The sequence below is a fragment of the Pseudozyma hubeiensis genome (assembly GCF_000403515.1).
Source record: "Pseudozyma hubeiensis SY62 DNA, scaffold: PHS45, whole genome shotgun sequence".
Lineage (NCBI taxonomy): Eukaryota > Fungi > Basidiomycota > Ustilaginomycetes > Ustilaginales > Ustilaginaceae > Pseudozyma > Pseudozyma hubeiensis.
In genome coordinates, this window is record NW_012133827.1 from 822440 (window position 1) to 841764 (window position 19325).

At 56.5% G+C, this 19325-nt stretch overlaps 8 protein-coding genes across 8 annotated transcripts; 4 read left to right on the forward strand and 4 right to left on the reverse strand.

Annotated features, from left to right (window-relative positions):
* Positions 1–325: 325 nt before the first annotated feature.
* Positions 326–1252, forward strand: PHSY_004727 (hypothetical protein; the record flags this gene model as incomplete). Its single annotated transcript, XM_012335339.1, has 2 exons — positions 326–615; positions 1033–1252. The coding sequence occupies 2 exons, from the start codon at positions 326–328 to the stop codon at positions 1250–1252; spliced, it is 510 nt and encodes a 169-aa protein (XP_012190729.1).
* A 495-nt stretch (positions 1253–1747) lies between these two features.
* Positions 1748–2269, forward strand: PHSY_004728 (hypothetical protein; the record flags this gene model as incomplete). Its single annotated transcript, XM_012335340.1, has 1 exon — positions 1748–2269. One exon carries the CDS (start codon positions 1748–1750, stop codon positions 2267–2269), a length of 522 nt encoding a protein of 173 aa, XP_012190730.1.
* Positions 2270–2396: 127 nt separating this feature from the next.
* Positions 2397–3512, reverse strand: PHSY_004729 (hypothetical protein; the record flags this gene model as incomplete). The annotated part of the gene is made up of 2 exons (XM_012335341.1): positions 2397–2560; positions 3443–3512. 2 exons carry the CDS (start codon positions 3510–3512, stop codon positions 2397–2399), a joined length of 234 nt encoding a protein of 77 aa, XP_012190731.1.
* A 1745-nt stretch (positions 3513–5257) lies between these two features.
* On the forward strand, positions 5258–6550 carry PHSY_004730 (hypothetical protein; the record flags this gene model as incomplete). The annotated part of the gene is made up of 1 exon (XM_012335342.1): positions 5258–6550. The coding sequence occupies one exon, from the start codon at positions 5258–5260 to the stop codon at positions 6548–6550; it is 1293 nt and encodes a 430-aa protein (XP_012190732.1).
* Positions 6551–7564: 1014 nt separating this feature from the next.
* Positions 7565–11464, forward strand: PHSY_004731 (hypothetical protein; the record flags this gene model as incomplete). The annotated part of the gene is made up of 1 exon (XM_012335343.1): positions 7565–11464. The coding sequence occupies one exon, from the start codon at positions 7565–7567 to the stop codon at positions 11462–11464; it is 3900 nt and encodes a 1299-aa protein (XP_012190733.1).
* Positions 11465–11634: 170 nt separating this feature from the next.
* On the reverse strand, positions 11635–13809 carry PHSY_004732 (likely oxysterol-binding protein; the record flags this gene model as incomplete). The annotated part of the gene is made up of 1 exon (XM_012335344.1): positions 11635–13809. One exon carries the CDS (start codon positions 13807–13809, stop codon positions 11635–11637), a length of 2175 nt encoding a protein of 724 aa, XP_012190734.1.
* A 1480-nt stretch (positions 13810–15289) lies between these two features.
* PHSY_004733 (hypothetical protein) lies at positions 15290–17083 on the reverse strand (the record flags this gene model as incomplete). The annotated part of the gene is made up of 1 exon (XM_012335345.1): positions 15290–17083. One exon carries the CDS (start codon positions 17081–17083, stop codon positions 15290–15292), a length of 1794 nt encoding a protein of 597 aa, XP_012190735.1.
* A 481-nt stretch (positions 17084–17564) lies between these two features.
* Positions 17565–19319, reverse strand: PHSY_004734 (hypothetical protein; the record flags this gene model as incomplete). Its single annotated transcript, XM_012335346.1, has 1 exon — positions 17565–19319. One exon carries the CDS (start codon positions 19317–19319, stop codon positions 17565–17567), a length of 1755 nt encoding a protein of 584 aa, XP_012190736.1.
* Between the last annotated feature and the right edge of the window lie 6 nt (positions 19320–19325).

Genomic DNA, 19325 nt, shown 5'->3' on the forward strand with positions numbered 1-19325 from the left:
TTGCAGTCCAGTTTCTGTTCCAACGGTATGCTAGTTCGCTGCAGGCCAGATTTGTGCACCTCTCCGAACGCCGGCACCAGCATTGATCCGTAACTCAGCTTCGACGCCTCGGTGCTGAACGCAGGATCAGAAGCAGAAGAGACAAGGACTACGACGTCTGGCCACGACGTTTATCGTGCCTTCCGTTGCAGCGAAGATCGCCCAATCTCGAACATCTTCGAAGATGCCAACAGGCAAGCGCGCGATTCAGAATTTGCCATATGCTAAATCGAACCATGATCAGCAATCGCTCTAACAATGCAGACTGACGCACTAAGATACCACGATGAACGTGCAGTTGCCACGAGAGACGATAGATGGCATCGCCTCTCGCTGTCTGCTGCAAGACGAGGCTAAGCGAAGCGAGCAAAGCCCGCGTCGTGGCCTCGCTTGGTCTGGCTGCAGCAACACGCGTATTGTCCCACGACTCGTGGCAACTGCACAGAGTTCCCGACACCATGGATCGAATGTCGTCCACCAGGATGTCGCCTGTCGTGCACCGTCACTCGCCAAATTGTCCTTCGATGCTTCGTCGTGTGAAGATGGGATCCAGAATGGCACCACTTCAAGACCAGGGTACGTTCTGCTGATCCCCACCTCGCTGTGAAAATTATCACGCTACAGTCTATGCTCAGACAGGTGAGTCAAGGTCATCGTTCGCATTGAACAGCAAGTCCTCGGACGACTGACCTCGATAGCTGAAGTTAACGTCGGCCGACTATCTTAACCCGAACCCCATTAGCGTTGCGCTAAGTCGCACTGAAGGTGCCGCAGGGGTAAGGCCTCGATCTTGAAATCGAAGGGAGATGAGACATGCTCTTATTTTTTTAGAGTATTGGGGCACTGCAGCTCACAAGAAGGTGGGTAAGGCGGTTCGTACGACGGCCACTATTTAGCCTATCTTGGCAAACGAACAGCACATGCTGTTGCAGATCCATCTGGCACGTTTGTCCGCTTGACAGCTCCGAAGGCTGCTTCGTTATGCTTTGGTAGGTCGGCCTTAGCAGAACCACAGATCGTTATCGAGCCGCTAGCCCCCAAGCATCTTGGCATCTCACATTTGGGAAGGTTCTCGCTGCAGATATTGCGATCGACCAGAGAATATGCACTGGGCACAGCCACATACAGCAGCGACAGCCGCAGGGCCGCTGCGGTCACGGTCTGCGAGAATCTTGATCCAGAATGCCAGGTCGAGAAATGTATGGAGAGCTAGACAGAGGCGGCACAGTGTTTGACTGGAACCCTAGAAAGGCCGCGGCATGCGGCAAACTCGCCGTCCCCGCCTGGCTGCGAGTACAAGACTCGCGTCCTTGTGGGAGTCGTGCGATACCTTGCGTGCGGCACCGAGACGCTGGTCTCAAAGCGCAGTTCGGGCGATCATTCTCTGCGATGTCAAGCAGTAATCTTTGTTCAGGAAGCTAGATCGGGATCGGATGTCGACTGTTTTGGGCGACAATCTGCGCGTACGACTTCGTCGAGAATTGCGGCAGTAAGAAAACCAACCTCAAGGACCTGCCGTCACTAGTGTAGGGGACGAGGGTCGGCATGCTCGAATTCATCAACATCCGCTGTTTCAATGTTGCATAGGGCTGGAGAAGACGACGGGCAGCTCGAATTGCTCTTCGCTATTGCTTGGAGGGTCGCTAAATGATGATCCGTTCAGATGCCCAGCAGACGTCTCGGTAGGAGTCCAGGCGAATACTGTACAATGTCGCCAATGGCGAACTCTGATGTCTCATCACAGCTACCCAACGTTGTATGGGATCTGCTTGCCGCATACACCGTGTCTGGTCGCCTGGCCAGTTCGTACAAAAAGTTCATACTCCGATGCAGGTCATTCAGGAACGAGACGTCGAGCGGACTTGTGAACCCTTTGCGAAGATTCGACCTTGAACAAGGCATTTCCTCCGTCTCGCATTCAAGTCGACGTCACAAAGAAGCATCGTGCCGCATACATAGAACTCTGTGCATGCGCATGTTGTGGTGCGGGACTGCAATTAAAATTGGGGTGTCCAGCAGTACAGCGATGTGTCTGCCTCGAATGGACGAATGTCGCTCTGTTCCTGATTTTCGCTTCGTCGTTTTCAGATTCCGAAATGGTTGTTGGTGCTTGGAAGAGTGTACAGTATGCGCTGTCTGCTACTCAATCCAGCGTTGCTTGGAAGCAGCCAGGAAGCTTTTTTCAAACCAAAGAGAACGTGTGTCGAAGAGCCTTCCCAAACCGGTATAGAATAATGACAGTCGCCAGGCAGATCTGTCACGAGCCTTGACATGTTTCGCGTTAGCAAAGACGGCGTTCACCAGCCAACGCGTGCTCGCTTCGCCCTCGACTGTATTGTCAACCGCCTCATGTGGATTCATGCGTTGCCGCTACGCAGCTTGCGGTGCCGCGGCGGGCGTTGCATCCGGGAGTCCGGCATGCGACCGCCGCCACGGAATGCCTCTCCATAGCGGGATGAAAAGCCGAATCGCAGCGAGGGCGCAAGCTGAAATAATGCAAGTGGCCGCGGCTGTTGCTGACCTATGAGAGCAATGGATGAGAGCAATGGCTGAAAATAGCTTGGCTGCTGGTCTGAGCCTCAAATGTCGAGATGCGTCCATCCCATCGTCGGACCCTGGAATAGGAAACTCAGGTGGATGGCGGAGAGGTTTCGCTGAGATTAAGTTGCAACGGGCTTCAACCTTCAGCCACGAAAAACTTTGGCTACGCCCTCCGCACCGCCAGATCTCGCTCTTTGCAGCTCGTCTCTGTTGCATCTCTCCGTCACCTTCGACACATTAGCTGTTTCAAAGCTCGTTGCTCATGTTGAGTCGCAAAGGCGGTGGAAGCGGACACCTGAAGGAGAGACCCACTCTCTTTATAACAATACTTAGCAGTGATGTTTTGGTCGCCATGGTCGGTGAATCCGCCTGTGTGCTTGCGATCGCCATTCTGTATCTCAGCGGTTTTCGACTTGCCATTTCCGTCTCGGATCGTGTCAGGCCTCGTGATGAAGTCACCAATCGCCTCAATCTCGCTCGCGCCGCTCGACCGAATGCAGCAATCAGGGCATCCTTGTCAGTCGACACTAAGTCAACGTCTGCCGCCCACATCTGTTGATGTAAGAATAGCCAACGATGAAACGCCAACATGAGCCGAAAAGCTGCTTGCAGTCAAGCATGAAATTCGATCCCCACTCTAGAGCGGTGCAGTTCTGGATGCTTTGCTCCAAACTGTGCTCCTACTGAGGCGGTCGTGCTCGTCGACGACTCATCGCAGCATGACAGAGCCTCTCGTCCGCGTCACTTTCTCGCGCTACGAAGTGAGCGTCAAACGAGGCGGGCAACGATGATGCCGGCCTTAGGTGCATACGGCGGCTGCAAGACCCTTGGCAGCCACGGATCAACCCTTTTTGGTACTTACCGAGCCACACTGGTCCGTCGCCTTCCGCAGCCGAAGACAATTCACCGATGCCTACGTTAAGCAGACGCATTTCCGGGTCCTATCTGAGACCAGCTCGGGTTTCGTCGTCGAGGGGCTCGATTTCGCACCTGCTGGACGCCGTCATGCGTGGCTGTGGTGGGTGTGAGATGCGGTAGCGTCTTGCAGATGTTGCCTTGCATTGCACTCCCTTGCTCGCTCGCACCTCTGTCGGTGCGCGCTTCGGCTTCCCGCTCCCCTCCCTCTCATTGCATGCATGTCTGCAACGTCGCTTGTGGCCCACAGAATAATGCGTTGACGTTTAGCTCACATGCACAAAAGAGAGAAAGCAAGCCCAAAAGCACACCCGCAATGCCACAAAAAGTGGCTGGTGAGCGTCGAGCCCTCCGACAGACTAGCCTGAATGTACGTAGGAAGCTGATTGAGCTTTTTCCTTTGTCGCGCTTGCTCCTGCACGGGATGTCTCTCGGAGCTCGATCTCGATGGCTCAGTGGCCCTTCGTCGCCTGCCGGGTGTCACCAAAATTTCGAAGCTGTCTCACTTTGCCGGCGCTCTTGCATCCCGATACGCACAGCGCTTTCCGACTAAGTCACCCCGAGCCCGGGGCTCGGGCTGAGCTTTAGCGTTTCTCGCTCATATGGTATGACACCCATGTGCCCGAATGTGCTGTGTGTAGACCGCTGCCCCCCCTTGGCACCGCTTTTCGTTGGTATCCATTTTGGTCCCCCGTCTTGCGCTGAAGAGCAACAGGCACGAGACGATGTTCCAAACGAGTGTACTACCCGTCGTTCGAAGCGGTTTCAGACAAGCTTTCCTGCTTGGGCGTGGCTTTCTTCTGGGCGTCGTATTGCATTGGTCGCTCCGTCCTCCCCTTCCCGCCGTCTGCCAGTGTTATTGATGACAGACAATCCACCTGCGCTTTGCTCGCTGGTCCCACACCGCCCGTGACGATTCGGCACGCCGCGCAAGCGCCTGGCGTGGCCTGACTGCGTCTTGGGTACAGGATTGCATGGTTGGTCACCCTCGCCTGCTGTGTGCTCCGTTGGCACAATAGGCCGCAGGTGGGGCGTAGTTGGCGGTAGCAGCACCGTGGTTGTCGCTTCTAGACCACTAGTTCCATTTCGCTTCTTAAACAGTCTGGCCTCTCGCTCTCGTGTTTCGCTTCAAGCTCCGTTTCTATTGTCCTTGATGTATCATCTGTCCTCTCTCGGTCGTCCTTCATCCATCTTTGCTACAGGCGACCAGCGAACACACCTTCGCAGCCCGTTGCCCCTCGCTTTACCGTACATGAGGCCCAGCCTCTTGCCGCCTCCCGAACGATTCTTAGGCCACTTGTCACACGTCTTGCCGTGATCATTTCGATCGGCTTCCTTCTCATCCATCACACCTCCGCCAACTTCCTGCCACGTCTTGAAGCGACATTGCGACGCCCTTCTTCCAAGCTACATAATCAGCCCTTGCCTCTCGCCATTGTCCAAAGTCAAGCTTCTCCGCGTAGCAGCACTTCGATCGGCATCCCTCTGTCAAGCAACTTCACTCGAAGCACAACAGTGTTGCATTCCGCCCATCTACGTAGCGTCTGCATCTCAGCTTCCCGACACATACACTCGCCCGCTCCACATCATTGAGCCACACTCTCGAAAGAGTAGCACAGCCTAGCATTAATCAGCGACCGCCGACCACGTATCAGTCTTTTGACCTCATCCGTTGGCATCTTTCACAGCTCAGTCGGGGTTGCACTCTCCATTGGCGTACACTGCCAGCTGTGGACGTGCTTCATCCCAGTTGACGAGATCCATGTCTGAGTCTTCAGCGACGTCGCACAACACCTCTCGACCTGCTGCGACGCTCGTGCCCTCCTGGCCTCAATTGCCTCGACCAGCGTACGCGCTAGCTCCTATTCCTGCGTCTTCAATCGTCAGATCCACTGCCGCTCGAGCCGCCGCCAGCGCCTCGCTGCGCTCTTCGAGCTACGAGAGATCCGCGCCTTACCCATCAGCAAGACCACCTCGTGTCGATATGCTCCAGGTACAGCCACCAGCAGTCACTTCTGCCGCGCATGAGACAGAGCTCTTTCGCACGCGTCAAGCCTTGCAGTCTCATCTCGCCCAGCGGCAGCAGCCGCCAGCGTCATCGAGGCCACCGGCAAATCAGCCGTCGCGCAGTACCACGAACAATCTTCATTCGCATTCCGCCGATACGAGCTCCAGCACACAATCTGGCGCCAAAGAGGCTCAGCACAAGGTGTATCTGCTCAACTGCAAGCACTGCGGCAACTTTTTGAGCGACCGTGGTATGAAGGCAGTGCTTCTCCTCAAGCCCAACATCACTCTATACAGCACCGACATCGTCCCCTCGACGTGCGGACCCTTCTTTGGCGGGTCGGCATTCCACGGCGGCGTCGACTCGAGCGAGGCGCCAGTGGAAAGAACATGTCAATGCTTGACGCAGAGTCTGGGATGTTACGGGTGCGGCGCTCAAGTTGGCTACAACATCATCTCGCCATGCGCACGCTGCACAAGCAGCGTGATGAAGCACTCCAGGAGCTCCAACGGCCACCGCACGGTGCTGCATTGCTCTGAAATTGCTGTTCGGGAGCGCCGCTACATCCCTGGCGAACCGGGAGTTCGGCCACAGCCGACTCCGTGTAGCTCGCAGGCGAGCTTGAATTCTGCACAAGTGTATGCTGATCCTTTGCACGACGAGCGCCTCAGTCAGACCGCGCAGTCGGACCTCTTCCGTCGCAGCAACGTGTCCCGTCGAGACATCTACAGGCTGCAGTACGGATTCTATGAGGAAGAGCTCGAGGCGGAAAAGGCCGACGCCAGCTCGGCTCTTTACTTCGAACAAGCGCAACAGTATCGCGACCTCCGTCCTTCGGGCTCTCCGCCGGCCCACGATCCAGACTCGGCTCCTTTCGGTGGCAACAGGGTCGCTGCCTCTTCTTCCTCCTTCTCCTCTTCATCGAAGAAAGGGCGTGTACTTCAGAGGGGAGATGCTCTGTACTGGAGCGACCTCATCGCCGGCGGCGAACGAGCCCAGCCCTTCGACCCAGATGCGATCCTCGAGAGGCCTGTCGTAGGACGATAAACAGTACCGCCTCGGCATGCATCCGCGATCCTTGCTCTCACCGCCGCGTTCCACACCCTGCACCTGCACACCTTCATCAGCTCCTCTAATATCTTTCTCATCGTCATCGATTCTTACGCAACGATGCTTTCCCGCCATTGCTCCGAACGAACACACTTAATCACTACCTTTCTCGTTCCTCGTACATATACTTTGCATCCGTTCCTCTAATACCGCTTTCCATATTCTCTATGTTCTTTTTCCTCTCTTGCTCGCTCGCCCCTTTTCTCCATGGCTACCACCTTTTGCATTTCCTTTGCATCTCAGGTTCTCGCTAATCTAATAACAAGTTCTGTCTATCTCTTACCATTCCTGTGTCCTCGGCGACGCCGCCCTTGGTGATGACCATGGTTCCACGGTTGAACATGTGAGCCAGCCCTTCTATCCGAGGCGCTCAACTTAGACTGAAGGTGTCACATTGCAGCGATGCATCAAACCTGGGCGGTTAACAAGCGAAGGATCCTGCAGCAAGCCGCAGCCCACCTCATCTGGCATTGGAAAGGGGCGGCACATCGCAACGTTGATGAAGTGGAATCCAAAAATTACTATTTACTGTTGAAATTCGACCCTTGAAAGACTGTGACTGCTCTGCAACCGAATCTTGGACCAATCCGTCACGCTCTGTCTTTTCTCTCAAGGCGCGTGCCAACGAGTCGGTCTCACCGGTCGAGGTGTTGGACTGTAGCTGCGTTCGGGCCGCGTGACAGCAGGGTGGAGTTTTGGCAAGTTGGATGTGTGCTTAGAGAACGCTTGCCTTTTGACAGCTCCCAACGCTGGACGTCGACTGAGCATCCTCTGCACGTCCTTGATCGACGACTTCGCCATCGTCGGCCTTTTCGACACCGGTGACAGCCAGTTACGCAGCAACTCCCGCACTCTCGAATCCAGGCTTTTGCGTACTTGCACCGCGATCTGATTCGACCCTTGTCATCGAAGGCTCTGTTCGCTTCCCAGTCGCGACGTCGGACCTTCGCCATGCAGAGCCACATCTACGAACTAGGCCTGCTTGGTGGGCGATGCTCCGACATCCGCATCAAAGCATTTGGTCGTCTCTACCACCTGCATCGTCTCGTCCTCATCCAGTCCGGCTTCTTCCGTGCCATGCTCTGCGGCGGATACGCAGAAGATCTCGCCGCCGCTTCCGCCGCGGCTACGCTCAGCAAACACAACAGCCATCGTGAAACACAAACTTCCTTTTCACCCCTGCATACAACCTCGTCAACGTCCCTCAACAATGACGTAGTGGAGTTACACTTTGACGATCCTAACATTAGCAGAGCCGCCTTTGAATACTGCATAGCAAGACTGTATGGCGACGGTCCCAAATTGGTCCTGCCTTTTTGGTCTTCTCCAACCTCTGAGCATCCATTTTCTCTGGCTCTCGCTATGCGCCTGTCTCCGCCAACGGATACGAAGATGCAAACCCTTCTGATCGACAAGCGTTCCCATCCAGCTACGCCTCGGTTCTTGCTTTCGCTGCTCGCAACGTCTATCTACCTCAACATTCCCAGCGTCACCGCTCAGGCGCTCACTCTTGTGCTTTGCTCAATGACACCGTTCACAGTGACACAATACCTGCGCTTCGCGATTGGTTGTGGGATAGAGGGCACAGACCTACATCGATCTGCGTCGGACGAAATGCTGCACGATCTGGAGGAGTGGGACTGGGAGCTAGAGGGTCCAGCACGAACGCTCGAACAGATCGCACGTCTCGATCCGGAACTCGGCACGTCCACGCGCTCACGGCCATCGAACGACCAGACACCCGGTCACAAGGCAGAAGCCTCGGACCAATTCTCGACAGAATTCTTTGGCAAGCTTCACGTTGCCTCTCCCTCCGCATCGCGCGAGACTTCACAGAGTCGATCTGGACAAGCGACTCGTACACCCTGGTTGGATACTCGATCGCAGGCAACAAGTCTAGACGATAAGCGCGGCGCGAGAAAGACGGCCGGGTTCAGCGAAGTCGAGCCTGCAGGATCGGCCATGCGTGCTGTAGAAAGTGTCGCACCCGAATATCAGTACGGCATCACAGCAGACAAGATCGGCGAAGCCTGCGTTTGCTGGTTCGCACGATGGGGTCTAGACATCTTCGAGCTCGAATGTTCCACGGAGCGCGAACGTATCATCGAAATCGAGACGTGGATCAGTATGTGTAGAGAGGATCGTGACGTAGCACGTCTAGCGCTGCTGCGCGATCGCCTGCACACTGGTGACGTTGACCTCTTGCACACATCGATGCTCCCTCGAGGTCGTATGCCGGATGCAGAAGAGCGGATGCCTTCGCCGCGGCTGCGCGTCTGGTCGTATCCGTCGATGCCGAGCGCGTGGGTGCGAGCCATCATTTCTTCCGACGGCTTCTTTGTGACTTCTGAGCTGCAGAGGTACGAATTCGCGAAGAAGGTGGTCGAATTCAGGCGCAAGCAAAAGGCGCTGATCAATGTCCTCGATCGTCTCATCGACGGTTGGATGCACGAGGATGAAGCGAAAGATGTGCAAAGACATGCGAGCGCGTCGGAGTCGAGCAAGCAGATGGGAGCCGCACCAAAGACTTCGAGTTCGAGCGCGGCTTCGTCCGATGCAGGAGACGGTTTTGGCTTCAAAGCTTTCCGCAGGACCACCTCGTCAGTAGATGGAGGCGATGACGCGGACCCAACTCGCACGCCTCTGCAAGAGGCTTGGGATGATGGGGTCGAGTCCACCACCTTTTCCGGATCCATGGATGAGGATGAAACAGAGTACGAGGAGCTCTTCACCTCCGGCATTTACTATTCGCACATGCCGTTTCAAGCGCTCAACCAGATCAGCACGGATGTCTCACCAACCACAGGTCGTTCCTACACGCCTCTGAACGTCCTGCAGGCTGCTTTGTGGGTGAGCAACGAGCTCAAGACGCACATCCTGTCCAGCGCAACTCCCATTCGTCAAGGCACGACTCCGACACCGCATCACGACGCCGACACGGCGAGCGAAGTTGCCTCGTACGAGTCCAGCGATCCGTCGGCGCAAGACAGGGACGGTGCCACCGAGTTGGGCGTCTCGAGTTCCATCACTCAATTCCGAGAAGCGTTCGAATCGAGCATCAACAACGCTGGCAGCTCCCAGCGCCGCTTTTCTCGGAGCCGATCGGGGACGCCTGGCTACTTTGGGGACGATTCCGATCCCACGTTGGGTCTCGGATCGACGCCCGGGCTTGGAGGTCTTGGCACCAGCCCATTGATGCTCGGAGCCTTGGGTGGCGGCAAAGAAGGCCTCCTGAGCAAGAAATTTTATCTTGTACCATCAGACGACACCGTTCGCTTTGGTGATGGGCTTACCTCGGTGATCGGGTCGGTCGCATCCAGCGTCTCCGGTGCGTCACGAGCTGCAGGCTCGGACGACGAGCGAGCACAAATCCCTGCTGCCTTTGTCGATGATCATCTCGGTCCCTCAGGCATCGCAGCGATTCAAATTCCTCATACCTTGCCGATCCAGACAGTGATGCATCATGACCCTGCGAACGCCTCGAGCCAAAGGCGCGATCGGTCTCGCTACTACGGCATCGCCAACGACGTCGCCACCGGCCGCGAGCTCGGGGAGTATGCGTATCGGAACATGTCCCCGACCCCTGACACATCTCCTCATGGAGCTAAAAGCTCGATGCAGTCGCGTCCATTCGAGGAGAATGACGATCGAAGGCCGATCACGGGCGAGTCTGATACGAACTCTCATAGCCCGAGCCAAGAGGCAGACGGAGCAGATGCCGAATCGATCGACTCAACAGGAGCTTCGCCTGAGCAATGGAGCGGCTATGAACCCATGCGAGTGGGCGTCGAGTTTTTCGGCATCGACAAGCTGCAAGAAAAGCAGCGACTTTACTCGCCGACCTTCTTTTATGCTGGAAGCTGCTGGAACCTCTACATTCAAGTGGTGAAAAAGGTCAAAGGCGTTCAACTCGGAATCTATCTGCACAGACAGAGCTTGCAGGAGCCGCTGCCGCCTCCGTCAGCCCCAGCGCCGGTCGAAGGTGAGGCGGTGCACGGCCTGACACCCGAGGCGAGCTGGCCGCGCAGTTCGCCGGGTGCAAGAGCGACTTTGCAGCGTGATCTAACTAATGGGTCGGCTACGCCGCGCGGCTCTGGAGGCGGGTTCAGCTGGCGAGCTGAAAGAGCTGCTCAGCCATCGTCTGCATTGCGCAGCTCTGTGCTTGCAGCGACTGCCGGCGATGATATCGTCGGAGGTGATACGAACGGATCCTTCTTTGACACCAGCTTGACGTCCCCTGTTCGCGCCGGAGGTCACGGGAATGAGACGGGATCTGGAAGCACGATGACGCTGCCAAGCGGCAGGAGCATCACGCGAATGGGTGGGTACGCCGGAGGATCCCCCATGCGTGGTGGTGGCAATCGTCACGATGTCTTCTCGTCCACAAATCAATCCGAGCTCAGCACGCAGGCGGAAGGCTCTGAGAACACCATGACATCGCTGCCAGCGCTTTCCACCCTCGCCGACCTATCTCTCACCCAAAACTACGTCCCCAACTCCACCTCTTCCCGCAACACCCAAAGCAGCTCAATGACGGCAAGCACCAACCCGATCATCCAACTCTACCCGTCCGGACCCTCCGTCTACACGACTTGTCCCGTCCCACCTATCCCCTACCGGGATCCACGGAAAGAGTTGCGTGCCTACTTCTCGATCCACTGCCCGTCCCCACTGGGAACGGCCCTGACGAAATTCTCTTCCGGACCGGACAAGTTTACGATCAGTCAAAGTTGGGGTTGGAAGTCGAGCAGTCTGTTGGGAACAGTGTACTTGGAAGATGGCGATCTGGATAAGGGTAAGAGTGGATTGTGGTATAGGTTCAGATGCGTTTGCTCTATCGGTTTGGTGTAGATGACATGGAGCACAGCGCAGGACGGAAGCGTCGGGGATTTGTGGTCATCTTCGATTACGAAACGGGTCGAGCAGAATCTAGACATGGCAGATAGGGGCCCTGGAATGGAACAGAGACAAAGCGCAGCACAAGAAACGAACGTGAAGACGACAATTCGGTGTATTCTGCCTCACACATCGAAAACGTTTGGAACCTCTGCCTCCTTCCACACTTCACCTTTGCCGTTCTCAGCGGCCTTTTTCCTCATCTTGAAGTAATCGCCACCCTCGCTTCCTCCATACTGCCAATCGGGCGCATCGTCCGTCTTGTGGAACCACTTGGGCATGTAGTTCTTACCCTCACTCTCGAGCTTCTTCCTCCTACTTCGCTGGGCCTCCTCGAGCTTGTGTTTGAGCTGCTCGGCTTTGTCCACGTCACCCTCCTCGAAGGCCTTTTGATCGGGACGCAGTCTCGAGTCGGTCGGAGCGAGGACGTCCTTGCAGTCGTCGGAAAGCTCGTTGAGCGACATGGCAAAGTAGGTGAACCCGTAGTAGTCTTCGGCGTAGGGAGGCATCTCGTTGGCTTCCCACAACATCTGGTAGTTGTCCTTGTCCTTCTGTCGTGAGAGGTTGTCGGACCATTTGCCTTTGAGCGTGGTGACGGTGGAATCGTTTGCGTCGTACACCTTGCCTTCGACGCCGTTGCGGGAGTTGGAGCCGCCCCACATGGTGCCCTCCTTGAACTCGATCACGGCGCGTTGACCGGTCGACTCGTTGGTCACGGTGAGCTCGCCGACATGTTCGAGATACTTGTTGCCCGCGAGCAGGTTGCGCATGAAGGAGGAAGGTTTCTGGATCGAGAACACGTCGCCGTCGCCGAACTCGAGTCGGATGGAGCCTTCGGGAATCAGCTCGAGCGATTTGCCCCAGAACTTGTTCTTGACCGCACTCCATCCCTGCGCTTTCCAACCCTTTCCCTCGGCGTAGAAGGCAACGACCGGAGGCTGGTGCACTACCTTCTCGGCGAGGAACTTCAAGTGCTTGTCTTCGCGTACGCATTCGAATGTCTCACCGAGGAGCGGGTTGAAGGGCTTTCGGCTGGCTCGCAGCTTGGTGCTCGCGTATCCCGAGACAGCAAAGGCGCCAACCAGGCTGATTCGTTCGACCCAGTCTTCGCACTTGCCTGCACGGTCTAGCAGGTCAGAGGCGTACTCGTACTCTTCAGCTGCGGCTTGCAACAGCGAAAGAGGGCAATTGAAAGACACGGGAAATGAGATGGTCGACAGATCCTTGCCGACGTTCTTCTTGAGCATGCTGAAGAGCGACACTTCGTCGCCGGATACTTTGGCGGGCAGCTTCTTTCGGTATTCTACCGCCTTGCCGCCGCCTCCGCCGCTGTCCGAAAGCGTTCGCGTGTCGTCGGTATCTTGCTGTGAATCTTCAGCCTCCGAATCGGTGCCCTCGGCATCGCTGCTCTCGGAGCGAGAGGTGTTGCCCTCATCGTCGCCTTTGCCGTCGTCGTCCATGAAGAGCTCCTCGCCGTGACTGTCGGCATCGTAAAAGATGGCCGAGTCGGTGCCCGTGGTGGCGAACGACGAGGTGGACATGCGTTTGCTGCGATTACCGCCGCCACCGCCGAGCAGGCTGCTGACGCCACTGATGTCAGAGGTGCCCGACATGGAGCGCATGGTTCCCGCATTGTTGTCGACACGCGGGATTTTGGATTCCATCTCGGTTTTGAGCTGTTCGAACTCGGCGACCAGGTTCTCGGCTGTGACGTGGAAGGCAGCAATGTCGTCGGGCTTGCCGCTCGACTTGGCGCCCAGCGCACCCATGATGGCGTCGGTAGCCGACGTGCCCTTGTTCTTCAAAGCACCGCTGCGCTCTGCGAGATCTTTGACGAGAGCCGAAGTCTGGTCGAGGCGAGTCCAGACTTCCGAAAGATCGATCGCCTGCATGTCGGAACCGTTGGAGACAAACAGGCGCTGCAGACTTCCCGCCGGACGTTCCGGGATGAACGAACGCAGGTGCGTTCGCCACGACTCAAAGTCTTGCGGAGAAAGGGCTTTGAGGTGGAAGACACTGGCCCCGGAATCGACGTGGATGGTGCCATGACGCATGCTGCTGGTCACGGAGGCGTGAGGAATCTCGATGGCATCGCGGGTGGCCTTTTCCGGGCTGATTGCATAGGTGAGAATGCCTTCGTTGGTAAGAACGAGGAAGCGCTTGGCGTAGCCCTGCATTTTCTTGCGCTTCTTTTTGAGAATCCATCCTGAGTAGACGACGTCGAGCTCGTCAATCTTGCGGTTGTCAACGGGGAAGCCGCGCTGAGGGCGCGACGATTTGCGGTCGTCCTTGCCGCCCATGTTTGCTTGCTCGGGTGCTACCGGCTATAGATACAGTGCTGTCTACACACGAACTGTGCTGCTGAGGCTGATACGGATGGCGCAGAACCCTCTCTCGCGCCTCGAGATTCGAATGGAGCGGAAGAAAGCCAGATTGCTGGCGTTGCTCCGAAGTCGGCGAGGTGACTTAGATCGTCTGGTCGTGGTGAAATAATAGGTGGATGCGATCGACAACGCGCACAGGGCAGGACGAGAAGAGCAATGCACACGTCGCTGAGGTCGGAGGAGCAATGAAATCGGTGGGACTGAGCGTGTGATGGTCGAAGAGGAAACCAGCTGTGACTTTGTAGAGACCAAGATGTCGGAACATTAGTCTGCAGCGGGAGCACCAAGCAGGCGTATGCAGCATGGTCAAAGGCAGCTGCAGGAGAGGCATTCGCTCGCTCCTTGTGCATCACAGCCAAACAGAGTCGAGACTGACCCGGCTTCAAAATTCCGCGTGCCGTAGTAGCGATGCCTCAACAGTCGTGGGGAAATTAATTTTGGCAGGCGGCTCTGCCGACTTTCAACTCGACTTTCAGACCCGCAACTCTGAGAGGCTTGAAGGATCTGCGGCGCTGGATCATTTTTGTGGAGAGCGCATCGCAGTTTTGAGAGCCGGAAGCAAACTTGCTTCTTACTTCGCACCGCGGCTCCATGCTTCCCATTCAAGGTTCGGGTTGTGGCCAGCCTCGGGTTTCCCTTCTCGTGATCTTTCGTCTCACAGATCACCAAGGACCTGTATGACGCTCTTTGCTCAACAGTGTCCGATTGCCTCTCACTCAATAGACGTATGAAGATCGGCACGAGAGTAGCGTCTGACGTCTAACTGTAGAGCTTCTCCGTTACCGAGTTTCCCCACACTCCGATCCCCTTCATCCCGCGATATCGCCTCGTTCGTCATCACCGGGACTTGTTCCTAACGTCGAATTCCATATCGCTTGTCACAGACGAGCCTCGCTCCGTAGCAGTGATTCGGAAGAGCGAGACGGGTGACGTTTGCACCCAGTGCTAGCGTGTGCTGCCGCTCGGGCCAGTTATTTTTGCCCTTTTCCTCCCTTACAATCCTCCACCCTCGAAGCGTGATGACGGACTCTTCGCATCCCAGAACCGCCTTTTCACGTTCAGAAAGCAGAGCGCCGAAGGGCGTAGCGGAACTTGAAGTTGCCGTGTGGACGAGCGCAGCTCAAATTGCAGCCCACAAATGAAACCTTTTTTTTCAATTCCACACCGCAGCGTCCTCACTGCAGCCGGTAGACTTCCAGAGAGCCGTAAGGTTACCGGCAACAATCGGTGACGAACGAAATCAATACCGTCTCGCAACTCTGGTTGTGGTTGCCAAATTTCAATACCTGGTCATCCGGATTGCTGCTCCTTCCGAAGATGTCGTGCTGTGGGGTATCATTACAATTCAAGGGCTCTTGTACTTTTACACGGCAAGACGGTCGCTTCGACCGTCGAGCTACGTCCATTTCAACTTGTCTACGCCGAGATGGGCCGGCACCGTCCACCTGAAACCGCTGTCCTCTGACTCGTGTGCCTCGCCTTCGGCGGGGATAGATGCGTGCCGAACAGCGAGCACCCTCACATCTCGCCTTTCGCTGTCATCGCCATCTGCGAGACCGCGTACCTGGTAGCTGCTCGTCATATCGGCCAGCTTGTCCACATCACTTGGAATGATCTCTTGAGGAGGTTTCGTCCAAGCGTCATCTCCGTGAATCTGACCCAAGCTATGAATCCACTCTGCTGTGCTTGCGAGGCTGATCTGCACTTTCCAGCCGTCCTCTTCAGCTCTCCCATCTTTGCTGCCACCGAGACGCTCCAGTAGGGCTCGACACTGGCATGCCAGAATAGCGAAGCACATCAAGGATCCAGCTGCATAGTCCAGCGCCTGCACGGGTAGCGCTTTCGGTTCCACCTGGACCCCGTCCACCCCTCCGCTGTGATGCTGTTGATAGCTGAGACCTTCGAGGTAGTTGATACCAGTGGCAGTCTGCGTCAACGAGTCGTACGCTCTCCTGTCCTTCCACGGTCCTGTGAAGCCAAACGCACACAACTCGGCGTACACGATTCCCGGTCGAATCCTTTGAGCCGCTTCAGCACTCAACCCCCGCTCTGCTAAACCTTGTGGTCGGTATGCTTGGGAAACTACGTCCGCTACCTCAATTAGATCCTTCATCTTTTTCCGCAGCTCCGCAGCGTCGTTGACTTTGGGCAATTCGACAAAGGCCGTCCTTTTGCCCCTCGCCGTATCCAGTTCTCGCAGTGGCAGGTTCGGCAGCTTCTCAGAGCTGAGCAGTAGCACATCTGAGCCGTACGCTGCGAGAATCCGAGCGGCAATCGGTCCTGCAATGACTCTCGACATGTCGATAATTCTGAGCCTCTCGTTGGGCTCTCGTGGCTTTAGACTTGAATTTGAGGCGGAAGCGATCCTCGAGATGCGAAACGCACTATCGTCGACGTTTTCTCCCATCCACGTTTTCAGAGCTGCACCCATCTCTGACGCCTCCCATTCCGCCCTGCTTCGATAAACAGTCACGCACAGCCCGCGCTTCTGCGCAGCAGCTTCGAATTCGAACGCGTCCCACTGGTCCAGCTCTCTCTGAAGATCCTGCTTTGAGACTCGTGAGAAGATCGTCTCGTGGATGCCGACATCGTTCCATCTTGCTGTGGAAGGAGCGAGATTGAGCAGTTGAAGGATGCCAAGTTTGTGATGTGGAAAGTTCGTATGAATGCGAACCACGGCCGGTACGCCTCGGCTCGAAGAAGGTCTGCAACGGTAAAGGCCAGCGAGGGCATCCCAATCTGCCACCGCGTTCGGGTCGATCCCGAGTACTCGTTTCGCGTCCTCGCTATCGGACTCGATGGCCTCCTTGAGCATCTCTTGCTTCCTCTTGTTCGAACCTCCGAGGTGGATCTTGGTCCAGCCTTTGTACTCAGCCAAAGCGTGACTCGCATCTACCTGTACGCGATCCAACGCCAAGCTTTGCAACTCTCCTGCACTGCCACTCGACTTTTCGAGTCGAACCAGCGCACATCTCAATCTCTCCGCAAGTGCGATTGCTGCACAGCACGCCTGAGCAACAGCCGTCAGATGAAACGACGATTGAATCGCTTGTCCCTGATCCGACGGTTCTTTAACGAGTACCAAATTGCCCCGACGCAAAGTGTTTTCCAAGACGTTGACTGGTAGTTCTGCCTGCCTCCACAGCTGCTGGATCAGGGCGATGGTCGATACAATGCGTGGAGGCGACATCACTACAAGAGAGTTGTCGGCCTGTAGACCATGATAATAGCGGGGTGGCAGTAAGTAAGATGTATCAGAATGAGCGGACGGAACTAAGCGGAAAGTGACAGGAGCCAATGCTTAAATGCAGGGAAAACAAAGCTCAGTTCCGCCGGTCAAATCTGGCCCGTGGAATCAGCCGACTGCAACCGAAATCTGCACAGGTCCACTGTCCGTGGCGCAGCAATCGATCAAAAGTATGCGATTGAGAAAATTCTAGCTAGAATACAGTGAAAAGCGGGACGAATGATGAAGCTGAGCTTGAACGAAACTTTCGATCGAGGCATGGAGACACGGTAAGGTCCAGAAGCGAGGTGTGCGAATAGAGCAACGAGCGAGGGCACGGAAAGGACGAGATGGATGCTAGACAAGGAGACAAGGCTATTCTGGGAGACTTCGTGAGAGCGGTTGAACGGACGAATACAGAAGTGATACGGAACAATTGGAAAGCTCACACGCGGGTGCGAGACCGAGTACGGGAGGCAACCGTGTCCACGGCCGCTGCGTCCAAAGCTCGTTGCGGGCTTTCCATGGAAAGCGTGCTCGACGCCTTTCGGCTGGTCCGACCCGACTCGAGACTGCGTCCAGCAGACGCTTTCCGCTGGTGCGCAGAAACTTTGCGCGCGGAGTGTGCCGGCGAAGGATTGCCCTTGGATTTCAACTTTTTGCCCGAGCTTGGCGAAGTGGCAACTGCAACGGCCAGCGTCTCGTCACCCTCGAGCTGAACGGAGGCGTCACGGTGGGCCTCGTCGTCTTCTGCATCTGCCAGCAAGCTGAGTCGACCGCCGGTGCCGCGTTTACGTGAAGCGACTGCGACAGGGCTCGAAGCGACCGAGGCCAAACGCGAAGACGAGCGGGTCTTGGTCGGCACCGCATCTGCACTATGAGCCCTATCCGGAAGCGCGATGGGTACGGCCTTGGATACGAGGAAGGATGGGTCCGGGACTCGGTTTTCCTTGTTGGGCGTCGAGGGAGCCGCAAACTCAGCAGAGCTTCCTGCAGGGCTCAAGAGGGGAGTGCCGTCGAGATTGTTAGCATCCGAACCCACGTGGGCATGGTCTTGCGATGGCGCAGTATCAGAGCTCAAAGGCGGGTCTTCATAGACGGTCCAGTCTACCAGAGGTCTGGCGACGACGCCGAGAAACAAACCCGACTTGGCGAGGGTCAAGCTGTCGATGGGTTGCTTGGAAGTCAGATCCGTCAGACTTCTTAGTGCTGCAATAGACTGCTGTCGGTCAGACATAGAGTCAGAGTGTAGCCGCGTTTGAGCCGAAGGGGGAGCAGCAGCCTTCTCGTCGGCCGAGGCGAAGTAGTCCACCATCTTGCGAGGACTGGGGCTAACAAGCGGTCCGGCGCCAGCTTCCTCGTGCGCAATGGCAATCTCGGTGTGCGAGACGCGATGCTTCTTCTTGGGCAGGCTCTGGAGCGTGGACGTGGGTATCGGTTGAGTGGGTTGCTCCAGAGGCGTTACGCTTCCGGTACCAGCTTCTTTGGAACTATTGCCAGCGGCGGAAGGTGGAAGCCATGCCGGCATCGGCGGCTGCGCCCCATTGCGGGTACGCGAAGGCGTTGAAAGCGCATCTGCTTGCTCGTATCGCTGAGATGTGGCAAGACGCGGCTCGGACATCCTCTGAGTTGTTGGACTCGGCTCAACGTGTTCAGTCGGCTTGGGACCCGAGGTGTGCGGCGGACGATGCTGCCTCATGTTGAGTGGCGTCGTGGAAGCACCTTTGGGGGTCGAAGGTCTGCCGCCAGAGTGATGAGCCAGGTTCTTGACATTGTGCGGAGAGAAGCGGGATGCCCCTTGAGCCGAGCCTGGCAAAACAGGACTGGCTTCGAGCGAGTCGTCCGAGCCTACGAGGTGGGAAGAGCGGTCGCCAAACAGACGCCTCGGCAAAAGCGGGACGTCTTCCTGTGCGCTGCCATTCTCGATGGCGGTGATCGAGGGCTGCGTGGAGGCGGAGGAAGGTGACGCGACCGAGCCTTCACGAACGAGTCGGTGGTTTTGCAACACGGCTTGCTTGTGTGGGGACACCGAGACCGAGTTGCGGCGACTCGCAGGAAGCGAGGGTGAGCGTGACCTAGAGCGCGAGGGCGTCTTGAGAAGCTTGTCTGTGGAAGCACTTGGAGAGCAGGCCAAGGATTGGGACACAAATTGATGGAGGGGCAACTCGGAGAGCGGAGCCCTCGAAGTGTTCGTAAACATCTTCGG